This window comes from Diaphorina citri, unplaced genomic scaffold, assembly GCF_000475195.1.
Source record: "Diaphorina citri unplaced genomic scaffold, Diaci psyllid genome assembly version 1.1 scaffold2254, whole genome shotgun sequence".
Lineage (NCBI taxonomy): Eukaryota > Metazoa > Arthropoda > Insecta > Hemiptera > Psyllidae > Diaphorina > Diaphorina citri.
The window spans coordinates 11,499-33,314 of NW_007379679.1; the positions used below are offsets into that span (position 1 = coordinate 11,499).

The 21,816-nt window shown below is 36.9% G+C and overlaps 2 protein-coding genes and 1 pseudogene across 2 annotated transcripts in view; 2 read left to right on the top strand and 1 right to left on the bottom strand.

Moving 5' to 3' along the window:
- Positions 1-21,816, top strand: part of LOC103518572 (splicing factor 3B subunit 3) — a 50,664-nt gene that overhangs the window by 3,365 nt on the left and 25,483 nt on the right. The gene's annotated exons all lie outside the window — the stretch shown is intronic.
- On the top strand, positions 8,662-8,754 carry LOC113471290 (annotated as a pseudogene).
- Positions 13,633-15,890, bottom strand: LOC113471289. The gene is made up of 3 exons (XM_026830330.1): positions 15,707-15,890; positions 14,551-14,743; positions 13,633-13,684 (listed from the first exon to the last, which is right to left on the bottom strand). Exons 1-3 carry the CDS (start codon positions 15,888-15,890, stop codon positions 13,633-13,635), a joined length of 429 nt encoding a protein of 142 aa, XP_026686131.1.

Sequence of the window (21,816 nt, forward strand, 5' to 3'; positions counted from 1 at the left end):
GAACATAATCGTGAAATCCGCGAACAAAATCGCCAAATCCGCGACCATAATCGCGAAATCCGCGAACATAATCGCGAAATCCGCGAACAAAATCGCGAAATCCGCGAACAAATTGGCGAAATCCGCGAACAAAATCGCGAAATCCGCGAACAAATTGGCGAAATCCGCGAACAAAATCGCGAAATCCGCGAACAAATTGGCGAAATCCGCGAACAAAATCGCGAAATCCGCGAACAAATTGGCGAAATCCGCGAACAAAATCGCGAAATCCGCGAACAAATTGGCGAAATCCGCGAACAAAATCGCGAAATCCGCGAACAAATTGGCGAAATCCGCGAACAAAATCGCGAAATCCGCGAACAAATTGGCGAAATCCGCGAACAAAATCGCGAAATCCGCGAACAAAATTGCCAAATCCGCGAACATAATCACGAAATCTGCGAACATAATCGCGAAATCCGCGAACATAATCGCCAAATCCGCGAACAAAATCGCGAAATTCGCGAACATAATCGCCAAATCCGCGAACATAATCGCCAAATCCGCGAACATAATCGCCAAATTCGCGAACATGATCGCCAAATCCGCGAACATGATCGCCAAATCCGCGAACATGATCGCCAAATCCGCGAACATGATCGCCAAATCCGCGAACATGATCGCCAAATCCGCGAACATGATCGCCAAATCCGCGAACATGATCGCCAAATCCGCGAACATGATCGCCAAATCCGCGAACATGATCGCCAAATCCGCGAACATGATCGCCAAATCCGCGAACATGATCGCCAAATCCGCGAACATGATCGCCAAATCCGCGAACATGATCGCCAAATCCGCGAACATAATCGCCAAATCCGCGAACATAATCGCGAAATCCGTGAATATAATCGGCAAATCCGCGAACATAATCGGCAAATCTTTGAACATAATCGCCAAATCCGCGAACATAATCGCGAAATCACAACATAGGTACGATATGTACAATTGTACATAGGTACGATAGGTGATAGGTAACATACCTATTATTAAAAACAGAATACAGTCGAACCTGGATAAACGAGAATCCAAGGGACCAGCTCATTTTTTCGTTTAAGGCGGTTTAATACAACATTTTCTCGTTTATATTGATATGAACCATGTGGGTAGTGCATGTGACAGGGAAACCATCCAACCTGAACAAAGCCAATATGATCAACTATCAAATCCAATTGATCTCAAAGATAATAGCGTTGATGTTAACACAGAGACTGCAGAGTGTCAGCAGCAGGATACTGTAAAGGAAGAGTCACCAAAGAGAAAATTTCCCGATTCCTTTGAAGAACTGATCCTAATGCATTTCCATCAGGAGCTGAATGTAGCTGAGATGGTGGAGTCAATGAATTGTTTGGACAAGGAGAACAAGGCAAATGAAACCCAACTTGCAGCCCTTGTGGAACAAATGAACCTATTGACCAATCAAACTCGGCAATTGGAAAATCTAATGAAATAAAAACTTGCAATTCTCTATGTGGATAATAGAACCATTGCATGGAGTAAGAGCCTGACTCCTATTATGAATCTCCTTGAAGAAGGTAAACAAATATGTGGTCCATGGTCCCAGGGTCTCTGTTTTCATAAAACTACTTACTGATGTGACCAAAATTTGCTGTGCAAAAGTGCCTTGGACTGAGACATCATTTATTTTTTAGGATTTTTCTTTTGTTTTTAGTTCTACCTGTGTCCAAGTTAGAATAAAGTTTGAACTCCCTCATACCTTTCTCATATTGTGATATTTTCAAGTGTGATAGTAAATTTTAGTTTGAATTATTTTTTAGGATTTTTCTTTTGTTTTTAGTTCTACCTGTGTGTCCAAGTTAGAATAAAGTTTGAACTCCCTCATACCTTTCTCATATTGTGATATTTTCAAGTGTGATAGTAAATTTTAGTTTGAAATTTTGAAGAATTATAAGTAGGTTTTAATAAGTATTGCGTTTTTTAGTGCTCACCTCATTTTGTTTTTATTTTATTTAATGAAGTTCTTTGTAAAACAATGGATAAGTGTGATTAGGAGATCTCATATGTCTGCTAGAGAACCCCTTTCTACATCTGCACTAATGTTAAAGACCCAAGAAGAAATAGTAAAGACTTAGCTCAAAAGGAACAGAAAGTTAAATTTCAAATGAAATACGAGTTCTGGCTGACATGTACAATGAGTATCATACCCAAATCCTCTTGGATTAAGTCCATCTCAATGGGTGTGACAAATATTTGATGCTATGAATAATGATGTAGCTGGTGATATTACGGTAAGCATTTGTACAAGTATATGACGGTTGGAAATCTTTTTGTTACTTACATATATTAGGAAAGTGTCTCATACTTACATCAATAACTACTTTTCAATTTAAGTCTGATACCTATTGAATGCAAGTTCTAAATCAAATCTAACCATTGAATCTTGTTGTCACTTACATATATTATGAAAGTGTCTCATACTTACATCAATAACTACTTTTCAATTTAAGTCTGATACCTATTGAATGCAAGTTCTAAATCAAATCTAACCATTCTGGCTCTACAAGTTTATGTCAACATCAGAGTATGCTCAAACTCAAATAATGTCTGAGCATACACTTTGACATGAACTTGTCAATCAAGCCATCCTATTCTTTACCTATTATTAGTTTGTCTGCAGTCAATTTCACTCTGTATTAAAAAAAAAAAAAAAAGAATGAGAAGAGAGGAGTAAATTGGCTCCAGATGATTACTTTGATTTCCTCACCTTTTTTCTTTACCTTCTTGGTCATTTTATCTTGCTAATTGGAAATCTTACATTAAATTTCTTCTTACAACTTAATGAAAAGTCAGTTCAAGGATTTTACAAAAGAGAAGAGGGATCTAATCTCTTTAGCATGTGTGTCCCTGTTGTACTTTAATTTCACTTTGACTAAGATAAGTTTATCAACCTCTGATGATGCTTGTCCAAACAGTCTCTAAGTTCCATGGAAACCTTTGGGGGTTTTTATCCACTTTTACTCATTTTAGTTGCAAAAAAATGAAAAAAAAAAAAAAAATAAATAAATAATAATTTCTCAGAGTTTAGTGGTCTGCTAGCTTGGGTTGATTGAGAGGCTGACGAAAGAAGCCGACCCCGTCTGAAAATGGGGAATAGGTAAGAAAGAATAAGAATATTCAATTTCAGTCTTGAACGCAGTATGCACACTGAAAAATGTCATCTGTTGGGTTCTTGTAAGTTCCCATCGGACCGTGTATAAAATTTTATCCTGTTCGAATAAACCGTCTTTTTTTTTTCCTTCTTTTTATCATCCTCCATAGATTTGAGAGCAAAGAATGGACAATTGAGTGGAATGTTGAGATTCCGAGAAAGAAGGATAAAAAAATAGATCATACGGAGTCATGGAATTCTAAGAAATTATTCAAAAACAAGATGATCTTTAGAAGGCCTATGCTTATACATACAAAGGTCACGCGAAAGTAGTTTTACCCTTACCTATTAAAACGTAACCTTTGGATAATTCTACCTGGCTTATGTAACTCAAGGCTTACGGGTCCTCATCTTTGCAAATACCCATTATTTAGTACCCATCGCAAATAACTATTCAGGTACTCAGACTCAGACCCCTTCTAAAGATACTTCTCTTCATTGGAGACATATCCCTCAACCTTCCTGTCCCATTGTTTTATTTTTAGGAACTCGTTTTTGGTATGCCCATTCAGGTTTTTCTTTACTTTCTATTTCTAGTTTTAGGTGGAGTTTCGTTTGGAAGGTGATCTATTTCTAGATTTTCTAGAAAGATGTCTTTAAGGAATCCTCGAGGTTTCTTGTGTTGATGAATCTCGACACGATGATCATTCAGTGTTTGACTTTCACTTGCGTAGTGTCTTTCTGTCCGTGTTTTTTTTTTTTTTTTTTTTTCTTTTTCGCAACGTGGGTTTTTTACTTTGTATTATTAAAGTATTTTTACTAAATTTGTTAAAGGCTTTAAAAATTTTCAACATGTGAGTAACTTTTCTTTTTATTTTTTTGGAAAAAGCGCTTTTCTCTATGAGAACTGTTATGTTTTGTGATGAAAGTACTTTTCACATTGAATTTTGAGCTTGATCGGACCATACTTTTTTTCTGAGAGAGTTTTACAGTTCACTGAATAATTAGTCACCTGTGTTGTAATCTTATCTGAATATTTCGATGCTTGAGGAATCAGTGGTACGTCAGCTGGTTTCTCTTGACGGGCAAGGAGATGTGTTTGATATTGCACATGTCTCGGCCGGAGTATCGTACAACAATGTTGTCTTCTAGTAGTTTTCTACTGGTTTAGATATAAGTGCAGCATCTATGCAAACCTTTCTGGAGTCCGTGCGACCATTACCAGGAAGACAACCTATGTTGCGCACAGTCTGTAAAAAATATTTCAGCTTCATTTTCGAAACTACCTGTTTCTGTTTATTTTTTGAAACGCCCATTTTTTACTTGGTAAATTTCGAGTTTCTTCAGTAATGTTATATCAGTGTAGGTACCATTCAAAAAATGTATTTTGAAGTGGTCAATATTGTCTATGATGAAAAAACAGATTTAAATCTTTCGCGGTTTCCACCGGAAGATTTTCATCACGAAAATCTCATGATGGCATTGAAGATGTCTGAGACAATATTTCTTAGCTTTTGACAGACACTACTATAACTTTCGTCAAATGCCTACTCTACTTTTGTACTTAATTGTAGAAAGTTTTTCGTAGTATTAACAATTTTTGAACCTTATTTTCGTTGCCGAATGTGAGGAAACAATTTAAAAAATGGAACTCGTTCGTTTAAGGATTGACATAGGGAAGTATTGGATCTCTTCTCGCTCATCTGATGAGAGGCAAACTTTGGGATGAGCATGCTACGACACAAACCACATGCGTCTAATGTAGCAGTTGTTTCATTTCAGCTTCATTTTCGAAACTACCTATTTATTTTTTTGGAACGCCCATTTTTTACTTGGTAAATTTCGAGTTTCTTCAGTAATGTTATATGAATGTAGGTACCATTCAGATGTATTTTGAAGTGGTCAATATTGTCTATGATGAAAAAACAGATTTAAATCTTTCGCGGTTTCCACCGGAAGATTTTCATCACGAAAATCTTATGATGGCATTGAAGATGTCTGAGACAATATTTCTTAGCTTTTGACAGACACTACTATAACTTTCGTCAAATGCCTACTCTACTTTTGTACTTATTTGTAGACAGTTTTTCATAGTATTAACAATTTTTGAAACTTATTTTCGTTACTTTAATTAATTTGACCGAAATTGTTTATCTACTGAATCGCCCTTCCGCCACGCTTGGTGTCTATCCAGTGGACACACGAGTTCCAGTTATAATTAACTATATCGGGGCTACAGGAAACTATTTCCCACTATAAGGAACTTTAATGTTGTCCACCTTCTAGTGACCTTTGAAGTGCCGAATGTGAGGAAACAATTAAAAAAATGGAACTCGTTCGTTTAAGGATTGACATAGGGAAGTATTGGGTCTCTTCTCGCTCATCTGATGAGAGGCAAACTGTGGGATGAGCATTCTACGACACAGACCACATGTGTCTAATGTAGCAGTTGTTTCATTGCTATGATAGAAAAACAGATGTAACACTTTAACATTCTTTAAAGCCTACTCTAAATTTTCAACTTGTCTTGGACTTGAACCACCAACCTGCAGGTCCAGAGTACACCGTGCTAACCACTACACCACTGAGGTTGGTTAACATTCTTTGTTCTTTGAAAATTCAGGAGTATTTTTATTTAAACTGACCTCCTTCACCCGTCGTTGTGTGTTTCAGGAAGCGGATCTGGACCCAACAGGGGATGCGGTGCTCAAGACGCACCAGACACTCACCCTCTACCAGTTGGACCTCGAACAGAATCACATTGTGCGCAAGTACAGTGAACCCCTTGTTTCATTGCTACGATAGAAAAACAGATGTAACACTTTAACATTCTTTCCTACGCTACGCTAAATTTTCGACTTGTCTTGGACTCGAACCACCAACCTGCAGGTCCAGAGTACACCGTGCTAACCACTTCACCACTGAGGTTGGTTAACATTCTTTATTCTTTGAAAATTCAGGAGTATTTTATTTAAACTGACCTCCTTCACCCGTCGTTGTGTGTTTCAGGAAGCGGATCTGGACCCAACAGGTGATGCGGTGCTCAAGACGCACCAGACACTCACCCTCTACCAGTTGGACCTCGAACAGAATCACATTGTGCGCAAGTACAGTGAACCCCTGGACGAGCATGCGACGTTCCTCGTGTCTGTGCCCGGGGGTAATGATGGCCCATCCGGTGTTCTGGTGTGCTCGGAGAACTATCTCACCTACAAGAACGTCGGAGACCAGCACGATATACGATGTCCCATTCCGAGACGAAGAGTAAGTGTAAAAAGGAAACTTAAGCCATATTGTCTGTACTTTTTTAATTTAACATGATTCAACCAAAGAGCCTCGAAGTAATATTAACCTTGGTCCCGGGGCCCCAAGATTGTGAGAAAGAGGTAGGGTTTTTAGTGGGTAGGGCTCACTAGTATCAAGACAGAAATCCCACACTCCCCATATCAAAGGTTTGGCTTTTGATTTTGGGGGTCTTTCTAAGATTTTCCCACCTAAAAAAAAAAAAAAACAAAAAACAAAGAGATTCTGCTGTGGACATCCACTTTTGCTGCCACATGATTCAACCAAAGAGATTCCGCTTTGGACATCCACTTTTGCTGCCACAGGCCACTTATGTAATTTCATGGGTTAATTCAAAAGAGGGCCTCTGAGTGAAATTTTGTTATTTCACGAAAAATTTTCAATAATTTCTGTAATCCACTATTTAGAGTACACTTGGTATGCACTACAGGTATCTGCCAGGTGTCACATCTCTAGTGTGAACTTGGCTCGTAATCTAGTGCCATAATGAACTTTGGTGATCATCATCGTTGGGTCCTAGGCTACATACCCCGTGCCTTTGGCTCTGGTATTCTGATCACTACAACACTCGATTTTGTTTCTTGAACTCTATTTCAACATATTTTATGCTTGAACTTCTGTCCAATAGTAATCCATTTTTTTTTTTTTTTTTCATATTTATTATTAAACTTTTAATCTAAACTTATCGAATTGAAAATAGTCGATGATGAAAAAAACAGATTTTAAATCTTTCGCGGTTTCCACCGGAAGTTTTTCATCACGAAAATCTCATGATGGCATTGAAGATGTCTGAGACAATTGATAGTTCTAACATTATGATTATGACTGATTATTCCAGATTAACCTTTTGACATGAAAATAGAAAGAGAATTTCCATGATGATATTGTTTTGCCATGCACCCCTCTGAATTGACATTCTTGAGGAGAACCATTCACCTAATTAGATATCTGAGAAATTCAAAAGAAATTAACATCCTTTGTCCTTTCATACCTCGAATACCGTTTTATGCCGTGCTATGTACACATATGAGGGCAAAATGATGAATTTGAAGACTTTTTTTTTTTTTTAAAGAGATTTGACAGAGGGAACTGTAACTGGTATGGTCTTATCGTCCCGAAATCGAAGAGAGAAGGAAGACAGGATAGGAGAAAGCCAGCCGTTCAAAGGAGAGTTGTAACCTTACTGCACAATATTTTGTTAAGGTCTACAGCAAGAATAAAAAGAATAATTGAAGTTGTTCGTGGTTGGTATCCGCATTGGCAATCACTTTTCCTGGTGCCACTCATTTTTTTGTATCTGCTATAAACTGGGGTGATGGTCTCTAGCTCTAGCCATATTAAATTGGCTGGCTCACCCTGAACCGCAGTCCACCATCGTGAGGCACGTAGCTTGTCGCCGGACGAGGTGTAGAACTCAAGACTCAAGTCACTAAAGACCTTGGCAGTTATACAGAGACCATCTTTTTTCAAACGTCTGTCTTCTTTCTAAGTAAAGTAGTTGTGTCTTTTGTTTTCTTCAAGGATTTATCACCTAACTTTGACTTTTGATTACTTTGTATTGAAATGTTTTCCTCTTCTGTCCTCAGCTACCTCTATCAGATTGCTCACCTGGGTGATGATGATAAGAAGACGTAGGTATTTGGTATGTCCCATTTCACCAATGATTACACAAAATATTACGGATCGACTGTCTGAGAAGTTGTGATGATCCTAATAGCTGACTTTACATTTATGAGGTGAAACAAAGGGGGAAAAAAAACTTAAACCTTTTTGTGCAATTATCTAGGACCTTCCGATATTTTATTTATTTTTTTAATTGGTTATTATTAAAAAAAAAGGCTGAAAAGGAATAACACCTATGTATTTAAACATTAAGTATTGAACTCATGTAAAAAAAAATCCTTAATAAAGGCTATTTTTATTTTTATTTTATTATTAGGGTACGCTTTCACTTCAAAAGGTTATTTGTATTGTATTTTTATTCTTCTATTGACATCTGAGAATGCATTTATTTCTTTGACTCCATCTGTAGGCCAATAATTTCTTTCCTAAGACTAAAACTAGTTTTAAAGGGTTTTTTTATATAATAATAATGGACTCTTGAGTGGAAGGTAACCACTAGGCGAGGTTAACGCCGGAGGCGTTCTCTACCACCTAACCCTTAGAGCTCCAATCTGCCAATATTGTTGGATATTTTCCCTCCATTAAAGTATCCTTCTCAGCCTTTTGGCTAAGATCAAAGTGTAGTATCTGTTCTTTTTGGTTACTTTGGTAATAATTTCATGTTCTATGCTTCACTAATCGCAAAACGTCACAATGCCAACGAATTAATATAGGTAACAGTGTTAAAGTTACGTCAAGATGATGATTCTAATATTTCAAATAACTTTCGTTCTTCTGAATGAACATTTGGAGATACACTTTGAATCTGATTGCAACATCCAAACTTCTTTTGGAAATTCTTCTTTGAGATTTTGTTAGACTACTACTCAGTCGAGAGATATTTTTCAATAGAATTTCCATGATGATATTGTTTTGCCATGCACCCCTCTGAATTGACATTCTTGAGGAGAACCATTCACCTAATTAGATATCTGAGAGCGCGTCGTTGCTTCTTGTTGTTCTTGGAGCTCGTCCCTACGTCCCACCATTCCTACTCGAGTATGTTGTGGGTTAAATTGAAATACAAACTCCGGGGGCAAATGTGTACGCACATTAACCCTCTAGGTGAGCAATTTGAACACACAACTCGAGTGGGGAACTTCTTGTAGAGCAGGTAAGTGCGTCAAAGGACGCAATGCAGCTTAGAATATTTAAACAAAAAGGGCTAAACGTCATTTTCCTTTGTGATTTTTAATTATTTTACCAAGTGTTGAATGTCGTGTACATCCTCGAAAGTTATCCACCTTTTAACCTTTGAAATAATGGTTTTTTACGAGTAAACTGATAATATTTTATCAAGTAAAGGGAAATTGATGGAAACCGGGTTGCTATCGTGTAGAAAACTTTTATTAGAAATAAGGATTTTTTTACAATAATAGAACAATATTTACTGACCGGGTTATAAATATAAAATAAATAATTACTATAGGTAAGAAATGTGTAATATTGTTGAAAATGATGACACAGGTCCGCTGAATATTTCTTGTGATGATTTCATTTACTTTATATGCGGATATGAGCCTGATTTAACTACATTTAAAACAAATTAAGGGTTCAAAATGTGTAATATTGTTGAAAATGATGACACAGTTCCGCTGAATATTTCTTGTGATGATTTCATTTACTTTATATGCGGATATGAGCCTGATTTAACTACATTTAAAACAAATTAAGGGTTCTCTTAGGCCAAAAAGACTTTGCCCTGATTGTATGGTGGTTCAATTGAGATTTGAGATTTCAACATGAGATTTTTAAACTAGGAAAAATAGACTTATAGCCAAATCATCTCTGCTTTCATTTTGGTTTTAAGTCACCACTTTAATGTCGGGTTTTGTGTGTGTCCCCCCCTCCCCCATTCTTTCCACCCCACCATAATTAAGCCGGCCATTCTAATCTGTCAATATTAGTATGGTAGGCCAAAAAGACTTTGCCCTGATTGTATGGTGGTTCATCTATGTCGGGTTTTGTGTGTGTGTCCCCCTCCCCCATTCTTTCCACCCCACCATAATTAAGCCGGCCATTCTAATCTGTCAATATTAGTATGGTGTGCAATATGTGGGCATATTATGTACAGTCACGAGTTAGTGTAAAGTGAACATTCTATCATACTATTGGTGTTCACTTAAGGGCTTTTTGACACAGGTACACGGTACACACAACATTTCTGATGGAAAAGGAAAGAAGTGGGGGTTAGGGAAAAGCCATGAGCACACAATTACCCTGATAATATTAACTAATAATGTAAAGTAAGTAATTTAATCAATTCTGAAAGTTTGTAGAACTGCTATGAATACAGTGTGATGATTGTTCTTCATTCACAGACCTGTTCTGATCATTATCTTGATGACATTATAAGAACGGCCAACTGATTGTATTTATTTCATTTTTACATCACTTTTGCAGTTGCAACATACATAATTTAATTCTTTTTACTACAAATTACAATTAATGTAGATTGCAGAAGGATTACCGTTATCTTAAAATATTGCTATAAATACTGTGTGATGATTGTTCTTAATTCACAGACCTGTTCTGATCATTATCTTGATGACATTATAAGAACGGCCAACTGATTGTATTTATTTCAATTTTTCATCACTTTTGCAGTTGCAACATGTAATTTAATTCTTTTTACTACAAATTACAATTAATGTAGATTGCAGAAGGATTACCGTTATCTTAAAATATTGCTATAAATACTGTGTCTGTCCAATGTAGGTAAATATGGCCTTTTTTTATTCAAAAATGCTAGAGTATGATGAGAATTGTTGTAAAAAATACACACGTTAGACTTATGATGTCTTGTGATTTCACATTCAACTCTGACTCCCATAGCTCTTCCTTGAATATTTTGACTTGAAAACTAAAGTCGAAGGAATGCTGCCGAGTATCGAATATAAGTTGCCTAAGGGAAAAAAAAATCTATTCTGTAATACAATACATTGTACAGTATGTACAGCCATATTTCAATGATGAAACGTCAATTCCTTGTGCAACGTTTGATATCACAATGATACCAACTTACCATATGTTCCTGAGAAATATGGCTGTTAAAAGACTTGTACATAATAGGTATTTATATTAGACCTATTTATATTACATAATAGGTATTTAAACATCTGAGCACCATTGAACTTTGAATTCGTACGGACTGTTTTATCTAAAAATGTTGACATGATTCTTATGAATCTAAGATTCGTAATTCTGATCACAACGGTAAGAGAGAAGAATGGTAAGTTGGTAAGGTAAAGAAACACCATGTAAAACTAAATAGTTGTTGTCACTGTACAAAAATGTGTCTTATGAATCTAAGATGAATATATTCTTACAATCAAGGGACGTAATTCTGATTACAACGGTAAGAGAGAAGAATGGTAAGTTGGTAAGGTAAAGAAACACCGTGTAAAACTAACACTCGTATTTATGAACAAGAATGATCGTTCTTAGATCAGTCTCAAGTCAAAATTGACCAATCAAATGCCTTGAGACTATAGAAAAATAGAGACACAAACAAACCGTCTTTACCTAGCGTATGTTTAGCGTATAATTGAATACACCTTGTTCATACTGCCAGTATATGTAGGATTTTTCAAAGAAAAACAAGACCTGTTAAAAAATCCTGGGACTTATTCTCCACTTGATAAGTAACATTAGGTGCAATTAGGGGTACAGGATCACGTAAACTCTCACAAGGCACCTGTATCTATAATAGGTATTCATATTAGACCTATTTATATTACATAATAGGTATTTAAACATCTGAGCACCGTTGAACTTTGAATTCGTACGGACTGTTTTATCTAAAAATGTTGACATGATGACCATGATTCTTATGAATCTAAGATGATTATAATCTTACAGTCAAGGGACGTAATTCTGATTACAACGGTAAGAGAGAAGAATGGTAAGTTGGTAAGGTAAAGAAACACCATGTAAAACTAAATAGTTGTTGTCACTGTACAAAAATGTGACTAATAAATAATTTGAATAAGTATGTTATGGTTGAAGATGTTGAAATGATGAACATGTTGTTGTCACTGTACAAAAATGTGACTAATAAATAATTTGAATAAGTATGTTATGGTTGAAGATGTTGAAATGATGAACATGATTCTTATGATCTAAATGATTATATTCTTAGAATCAAGGGACGTAATTCTGATCAACTCTCTTAAAATTATTAGATGTCATTTCTGAACGAAAACCAAGGAATAGACGAAATAACAGCAACGCGATTTAATGGTCACCCGTATCCTTTTTATCTTCAGTTTATTGAATAAAAGTATGGAGACGCCTAGACAGTTTTCATTTCGATGCTTGAGGAATCAGTGGTACGTCAGCTGGTTTCTCTTGACGGGCAAGGAGATGTGTTTGATATTGCACATGTCAGAATGGACGAAATACCAGCAACGCGATTTACTGGTCACCCGTATCCTTTTTATCTTCAGTTTATTGAGTAAAAGTATGGAGACGCCTAGAGAGTTTTCATTTCGATGCTTGAGGAATCAGTGGTACGTCAGCTGGTTTCTCTTGACGGGCAAGGAGATGTGTTTGATATTGCACATGTCTATTTCCCATATATTGGGAATAGGTCGACACAATAGCACCCACCACAAAATATGTATCTATGGTTCATCCAGATGGATTTTTTTTCACCCCACTATAATTAAGCCGGCCATTCTAATCTGTAAATATTAGTATGGTGCGCAATATGTGGGTATATTATGTACAGTCACGAGTTAGTGTAAAGTGAACATTCTATCATACTATTGGTGTTCCCTTAAGGGCTTTTTGACACAGTTACGATGTATTTTCCTATTGGAAACGGACGTTTCCTTCTTTTCCCTTATTAAGATGGGGCCCATTTTTGATGTTTGGGTCGGTATGGGGGATGAATTTTTCTACTTTTAAAGCAATTCTCCGCTGAAGATTCGTATGATGAAAGCTTATTTGTTTGCAAACCCCAGTCGATCAGAATCGATGTGATTTGAAACTCTTTGCACCTGACAAATCATGGTCGAGAATTTATTTTCGAAAAAGAAAGTCTCTTCTCCCCCCCCCCTAGGAAAAAGTAAAAAAAAAAAAATCAAGAGATTTATACGAAAGGCTGTGTTGTCGATGATGAAAAAACTCTGACTTCCTTCGCTTTCTAAATATCAAACAGGAGTTTATTAAGGTTCATTTGCTTTTCATTATTATTTTTACTACTTTTGGTTTTAAATGTTTGGTTCAAGTGAAGCCTAATAGATCAGTTGCGCTTACTTGGGTGATGTTTTAAAGTCATAGAGCAGGAAAAATGAGGACCAACCAATTGAATAGCCATTAATCGAGTACTACCAATGATTGCTCGGGGAAAAGAAATCTAAAGTCAACACTCTTTTACAAATGCCATTTGCATTGTAACTCAAGAAAAATCTTCTTCAAGTCTAAAATTCCACGGAAGTTATTTCCTCATACGGAAGTATTTTTTCCTCATGAATTTCATTACATTACCTATCGTTAAGATAACACATAGACCTTCAGCCGTCATGGATGTGAAGCAGTAAAGTGTGAAAAACCTCATACAGAGATCTAGAGAAGCAATAAAATTGAATTGAAATACGAGTGTAACTATTTGAAGATGAGAAAAATACGGTCGTTTTCTTCCTCCAACACATTTATTATACCTACTCATTTATGTACGAGGATTGTAATTATTTATTTATCGTATGGAGGTTTTATTTTTCAAAGGATATACATACATATAAAAACAAAACAAAGGGACATTGAACAGAAACAGAAGAATTAGGTAACACTTCTAACCAGTTGTAGAGGTGAGGATTGTAATAGCATTGTAATACACATATAAGTCTATCGAAAACGTGAGATAATCCAATTCATAGCCTAGTTAGCTTGGAAGGTAGAAAGTCTGCTTTGTAAGGGCTAGGTCGCGGGTTCGATTCCCGCCCTGGGCGAACTTCATCCTGAACAGATAAGGTTCTTTCTCGAAGAATCCTCTTCTCCCATCTTCCTCTCTTCGATTTCGAGACGATAAAACGTCCCTCCAGCAAGCGGTGCGCCATACCTATGATCCCATTCCATATCTAAGCAATTTACTCGCCAGTGTGGACTCCGTCATGGATTATCTGTTCATCGTAGAAGTCTAACCATTCTTTAGGGCCGTTTGTCCCTACAACTAAGCCTAGGATTGGACTGTTTGTGTATGGAGTTAAGCTGCTATCCCAGGGCCTTGATGGAACCTATAAGCACCCTCACTGGTATATTTCACCCTCCTCAGTTTCTCCAAAATTCACTTGCATCACCTCTAGAGAGTCCGCACACTCAGAAAAGCTGTGAGTTGATATTTCTCCCATTAAGAGGATACCAATCTGTTCAGCGTAAAAACACCATGATCTACTAATAGGTTAAAGTCCAAAATTGGAAAAAAGAAAACTTACCTGACTGACAATTCTGCCAACTGCTGCAGCGCAGACTCGTTAGACTCAATCAGCTCCTTGGTACACAGGTCCTTCTCAGCCAATAGAATGAGAGCTTGCTTCTCGTGACCAATCAGATCCAGTGTTCGTTTCAGTTGCTTGATTTGCTTCTCGGCTCGGATCAGCTTGGTGGTTTGCTGATTCAACTCCACGCCTGCGCAGAACATCAGAATTTTAATTCCAACAGGCGAGGCGAGGTGAAGTTTTTTTTCATCTAGTAGAATCTAGGTAGTTAATTCGTGTCTATTAGTAATGGTACCTGTTCAGAAGTCACGTCAATGGAAAATTGCTACAAAAAGGAGCTGTCACAAATGAGCAGTGACCAGTGTCACTATAGGGTTAGGTTAAACACAAAAAGGAGCTTTCACAATTTGAGCAGTGACCAGTGTTATTATAGGCTATAGCTCTATAGGGTTAGGTTAAACAGAAAAAGGAGCTTTCTTTCTGCATTGGCTAAAATTCCAAAAGGTAGGAGTGAGTCTTACCCAGTTGCTGCACTTTGCCATCCTTATTCGTAATAGCCTAACCCATCCTTTAGGGCTGTTTGCCCCTACACCTAAGCCTCAGATTGTGCTTTTTGTGTATGGAGTTGAGCTGATTCTGAGCTCGGGATCTTCAATAGATTTGTGATAGGTTTTGTTCATGGACACTGGACAGGCATGGATTTAAAAGAATGTACCTTGAATTAATGCGAAAGCGGTTCCAAAAGGTAGCACTATGTCTTACCCAGTTGCTGTACTTTGCCATCCTTCTCATTCCACTGTTTGGTAAGCTGATTTTCGCTGTCCATAAGCCACGCCAGATTGTCCTCAAGAGTCTTGATGTATAATCTAGTAGAATCTAGGTAGTTAATTCGTGTCTATTAGTAATGGTACCTGTTCAGAAGTAACGTCAATGGAAAATTGCTACAAAAAGGAGCTGTCACGAATGAGCAGTGACCAGTGTTACTATAGGGTTAGATTAAACACAAAAAGGAGCTTTCACAATTTGAGCAGTGACCAGTGTTATTATAGGCTATAGCTCTATAGGGTTAGGCTATAGCTCTATAGAGTTGAACAGAAAAAGGAGCTTTCTTTCTGCATTGGCTTAAATTCCAAAAGGTAGGAGTGAGTCTTACCCAGTTGCTGCACTTTGCCATCCTTCTCATTCCACTGTTTGGTAAGCTGATTTTCGCTGTCCATAAGCCACGCCAGATTGTCCTCAAGAGTCTTGATGTCGTTCGTAAGGTCACTGACCTCGGATTGTATTTCTTCCAGAGCACACAACTCCTTGATTGTGAAACGAGAAAAACAATAGATCATGTGAGTGTGACGTTAGTTTGGCAACAAACATGGGCTTAAAAACTTTAAAAAGGCAATGAAATGGAAGTTTAACTTATTGAAAGTCGGAGGGAATTTCGAGTTATGACCAATTTCAGTGTACCTAAAAGAGACAGCATGTACTGTCCCAAACACCACAGGCCACAGGGCTATCTTCGTAGACCAAATATATTGAACGTACCTGGATAAGCGACGATAAAACCTTGAATGATAATTTATATCTCGATAACAATCAGAACTTAGGTGTTTTGTACAACTTGGATGATTTGTATAAAAACCGGAAGGAGATGTCAGTCAAAAATTAATCCTTAATTCTCAACGATTTTTCGCCAGTCGAAGATGAAGAAACAACGAGGATATAGCAAGGTATTTTTACTATTTTACTTAGGTTATCTAATTGGATTAATAATTTAGTACAATTTCCCACCATCCTACTGTAATCATCTTCATCACCAACAGATGTACAAGGACCCTGGTAATAAGGCAACTCTACACTTGCCATCAGGGAACTATTCTGAAAGGGATGGTGTTGTATAAAACACGCTACAAGTGAGTGAAGCACAGGGTAATCTAAAACAGGAAGGAGGAAGGGAGAGAGAGAAGACGAAACCAGGAGAGAGGGAGGGAGAGAAAGAAAAGAGAGGGGACAGAGGAGAGGGGAGAGAAGAGAAGATAAAGGAAAGAGCGAGAGAGAAAGAAGTGCATACCCATCCACTGAACTAGAGCAAACATACCAACAAATCAGAATTACAGCGTCCTTGCTCCTTGCCTACTAACGAAAAGAGCAACCATACCTACACTTTAAAGTATAACATCCTTACCTGCTAACGAAAAGATCAAGCATACCTACACCTAGTGTCCTTACCTGCTAACGAAATAATTACAAGTGTGAACTGACCTTGCAAGTCATTTGGGCTGTGAAGACCACAAATCAGAATTACAGCGTCCTTGCTCCTTGCCTACTAACGAAAAGAGCAAGCATACCTACACTTTAAAGTACAACATCCTTCTCTGCTAACGAAAAGATCAAGCATACCTACACCTAGTGTCCTTAGCTGCTAACGAAATAATTACAAGTGTGAACTGACCTTGCAAGTCATTTGGGCTGTGAAGACGGTTGCTGGCCGTGTTGTTGTTGTTTGGTCAGCTTGCTTCCGTTGCTAGGCAACGCTGACTTCTCACGCCAATGACCTCCTGGGAGAAACGAATACGCAAAACAATGGTAAGTATATTTAGGTAAGTACAATAATGTGTATTGTTTATGGAGTACTATGGCACATCTGTGACTTAGATGTTTTATGGCGTTATGTATATTAATATCAGTACCTACACAGCCAATCTAGATAGCTTGGAAGGTAGCGCACCTGGTAAGTGCTAAGTCACTGGTTCGATTCCCATCTGGGGCATACTTTATCCTGCTAGGTCATGGGTTCGATTCCCATCCAGGGCAATTCTGTCCTATACAGATGAGGTTCGGTCTCGGAGGTTTTCTCCTATCCCGTCTCTTTTCGATTTTGGGATGATAACATCTTTCTTGTTACAGTTTCCTTCATTGAAGTATTAAACATCCAAAAAACACTCTACCTTGCACTGAGAGAGAGAGAAAGAAAAAAAAAAAATGTGATAGGGGCTACAAGTTTATGAAACTTAGGGTGGAAGAACTCCATCATTGAGTGTGTCGAGCTTCCTGTATATTGTTAAAGTCTACAGCAAAAATAAAAAGAATAATAATTGAAGTTGCTCGTGGTTGGTATCCGCATTGGCAATCAATTTTCCTGGTGCCACTCATTTTTTTTGTATCTGCTATAAACTGGGGTGATGGTCTCTAGCTCTAGCCATATTAAATTGGCTGACTCACACTGAACCGCAGTCAATCATCGTGAGGCACGTAGCTTGGTGAGGCACGTAGCTTGTCGCCGAATGAGGTGTAGAACTCAAGTCACTAAAGACCTTGGCAGTTTGTTACAGAGACAATCTTTTTTCAAACGTCTGTCTTCTTTCCAAGTAAAGTAGTTGTGTCTCTTGTTTTCTTCAAGGATTTATCACTTTACTTTGACTTTTGATTACTTTGTATTGAAATGTTTTCCTCTTCTGTCCTCAGCTACCTCTATCAGATTGCTCACCTGGGTGATGATGACGATGAACCGGAGTTCTCCTCGGCCATGCCCCTGGAAGAGGGAGACACGTTCTTCTTCGCTCCCCGCTCCCTGCGCAACCTGGTCCTGGTGGACGAGATGCAGTCCCTCTCCCCTATCCTCGACTGCAAGGTGGCCGACCTGGGTGAGTTTACCCTATTGTCATTACCTTTTATAAATGGCCTCATTTTCAAAAATTCCTTTGCAACAAAGTTGAGCTACGCCGAGCAAGGCCAATAAATGGATGGGTGACTTGTACCTTATATTGGGAATAAAAGGAGAACGGGCTCTAGTCTTGATTTTAAATCATTACATGAAAATAAAATCGAAAAATCAAATCAAGAATAATAATAAACTGAATATAAGTTTCCTCACATTCGGCACTTCAAAGGTCACTAGGAGGTGAACAACTTTAAAGTTCCTTATAGTGGGAAATAGTTTCCTGTAGCCCCGATATAGTTAATTATAACTGGAGCTCGTGTGTCCACTGGATAGACACCCAGCGTGGCGGAAGGGCGATTCAGTAGATAAACAATTTCGGTCAAATTGGGTAAAGTAACGAAAATAAGTTTCAAAAATTGTTAACACTATGAAAAACTTTCTACAAATAAGTACAAAAGTAGAGTAGGCAATTGACGAAAATTATAGTAGTGTCTGTCAAAAGCTTAGAAATATTGTCTCAGACATCTTCAATGCCATCATGAGATTTTCGTGATGAAAATCTTCCGGTGGAAACCGCGAAAGATTTAAATCTGTTTTTTCATCATAGACAATATTGGCCACTTCAAAATACATTTGCTTTGTATTGTGCCCAAGGTCCATCATTTGAATGGGTATCACGTAAAAAATGGTACCTACATTGATATAATAACATTACTGAAGAAACTCGAAATTCACTAACGGGCGTTCCAAAAAATAATTAGGTAGTTTCGAAAATGAAGCTGAATTATATTTCACAAACTGTGCGCAACATAGGTTGTCTTCCTGGTAATGGTCGCACGGACTCCAGAAAGGTTTGCATAGATGCTGCACTTATATCTAAACCAGTAGAAAACTACTAGAAGACAACATTGTTGTACGATACTCCGGCCGAGACATGTGCAATATCAAACACATCTCCTTGCCCGTCAAGAGAAACCAGCTGACGTACCACTGATTCCTCAAGCATCGAAATGACAAAATTTGTCTTCACTTGAACCAAACATTTAAAACCAAAAGTAGTAAAAATAATAATGAAAAGCAAATGAACCTTAATAAACTCCTGTTTGATATTTTTAGGAAGCTAAGGGAGTCAGAGTTGAATGTGAAATCACAAGAGATCATAAGTCTAACGTGTGCTTATTTTACAACTATTCTCATCATACTCTTTAGCTTTCTTAAAGCGAGATTACTACATCAGTTGACAACAAAAAAAAAAAAATCAATTACCTTCAAGTTTCATGTATTTCAACTCAAAACAAATTGTTTACATGTTACAAGCACAAAATAGAAATAGAAAATCTAAAATTAAAAATACAGATAGGAACAGATAGATAGGAATAATTTATTAGGTTATAATCACTAGGGAGAACTGTTAATAGGTATATAAAATTAAGTTAAACCAACAATCCTAATCAACGCTCAAGGGAACAAAATAATCGTTCTAGCGAGAAAGTTTTAGATAACACTTCAGTCGTTATTTTAAGACCGGTTTTAGCGTCACCTATGTTAAGCTACGCCGAGCAAGGCCAATAAATGGATGGGTGACTTGAACCTTATATTGGGAATAAAGGGAGAACGGGCTCTAGTCTTGATTTTAAATCATTACATGAAAATAAAATCGAAAAATCAAATCAAGAATAATAATAAACTGAATATAAAACAAATTAGGTAGGTACATAGGTACTGATTTTCTTTAATCACGATCGAATAAACTACGGGCTAAAATATTCCCGGAGGGATGGGCCCAGCTTGTTACTTTTATGGCTGGGACTTGTTTTGTTTTAACACTCGGATTACTGAAAAGACGAAGTGTGCCAGTACAGTAGTAGGCAAGTGATTATTTTTTTTATTATTTATTGGAATGTGCCAATATACTACAACATTATTATTATCATCTTTTTTTTTATAGTGGCATGTCAAATAAAAAGGAATTTATCTAAAAATCTTGTTTTGTCATACATTCCCAAACAGTTTGTCCCGATTTTATATTATTTTTACCTATATTTGAGTACAATAGGTTTGATTCGAAGTTTTGATCTTTTACTTTTTTGTTCAAATTCGAAGCTTAAATGCAAAATATTCACACATGGCCTTGATGCTTAGCGTGTAAATAAATAAATAAAATGCAAAGTTATTATTTATTTACACTCTAAGCAACAAGGAACAAGGCCGTGTGTGTTTACCCTAATTTGTTATGCTTCAGAAGCCCACAAGTATTTTTCCCGCACCATTGGTAACCTCATGCATCTACTCTACCTCTGTGGTTGTATTGTGTGAGTTTTGAATATAAATCGAGTGCTACATTATCTTTTCACGAAAAGGCCAGCTCGTCGCCTTTGTTCCGAGTCTTCCTATACCTGAACGAAGTGAACACGATTTGACACAATAAGTCGAAAAAAAAAGACATTTTCTTAGGTTATACATGAAATTTTATTAAGAAACTTGGGATTATTTTATTATTAGATACCTATGTAATATAGTATCTAATACCTAAAAAAAACTTGCTGGTTCAGTACTACAATATTTTGTAATGCTGAACAGAACAATAAAAGACCAATAATATTTTAATACATCTTGGAAATATTTTAATACATCTTGGAAATATTTTAATACATCTTGGAAACTTTTATTTCTGTTGCGGGAAACCCCCCGACAAATGGGTAAACCTAAGATTTCTATGAGCCTTGTCTTCAGGACCTATAGTAATTTTTGCTGAATGATGTTCAAACTTGACATGATGATTCTTGGGTCTGACTCAAATCCTGTGATTGATTTTCAAAACAAGATGCGGATATGAAACTGATTCAAGTTTGATAGCATTATTAATTTCATTTCCCCCCGTGTTTTCTCATTTATGTCCGGAGCCACGTTCAGAGCTAAAACTTGGTTTAACTTTTGGATGGAGCAACCCCATTGGTTGGAAAATTTGAAATCGACTTCATTCATCCAAGAGTTGAAGTCAGTGGAACTTGAACCAAGTTTAAATTCTAATTAACAATTCTCATGATTTTCAATTTTTTATTTAACACAAAGATAATAAAATATAAAAAAATATAGCGAAATTATTTTTTAATGTCAAGTTTGATAGCATTATTCATTTCATTCCCCCCCCCCGTGTTTTCTCATTTATGTCCGGAGCCACGTTCAGAGCTAAAACTTGGCTTAACTTTTGGATGGAGCAACCCCATTGGTTGGAAAATTTGAAATCGACTTCATCCAAGAGTTGAAGTCAATGGAGCTTGAACCAAGTTTAAATTCTAATTGGGCACATTAGAAGTACGTGAATAAAAAAGTCTCACTTGACATAAAAATTTATCTTGTTTATTTGTGCACGTTATTAATAATTTAGATTTTGTTGAAAATGGTAAAATAAATGTGAAACGACATTAAGGTATTTTCTTGATCACTGATTTTATTTATCTTCAAACTTGATGTGATGAACCGTTCAATTCCGTGATTTCTGATTTCAAAACTTTTGATGTGAAGTTAAATCTGATTCAAGTTTGATTTGATTTAATTAGATTTTTTTGAATTTGAGTTCAAAGAGAATTTTATGAAAGATTTTATATTTA

Bases quoted from the DNA above. Each gene is read 5' to 3' on its own strand.
- LOC113471289 (XM_026830330.1), bottom strand. From the start codon at position 15,890: ATGATCTATTGTTTTTCTCGTTTCACAATCAAGGAGTTGTGTGCTCTG. The intron at 14,744-15,706 runs GTAAGACTCACT...TGTTCTGCGCAG, and splicing joins TGGCAAAGTGCAGCAACTGG to GCGTGGAGTTGAATCAGCAA. The intron at 13,685-14,550 runs GTAAGTTTTCTT...TTGCTTCTCTAG, and splicing joins TTGGCAGAATTGTCAGTCAG to ATCTCTGTATGAGGTTTTTC.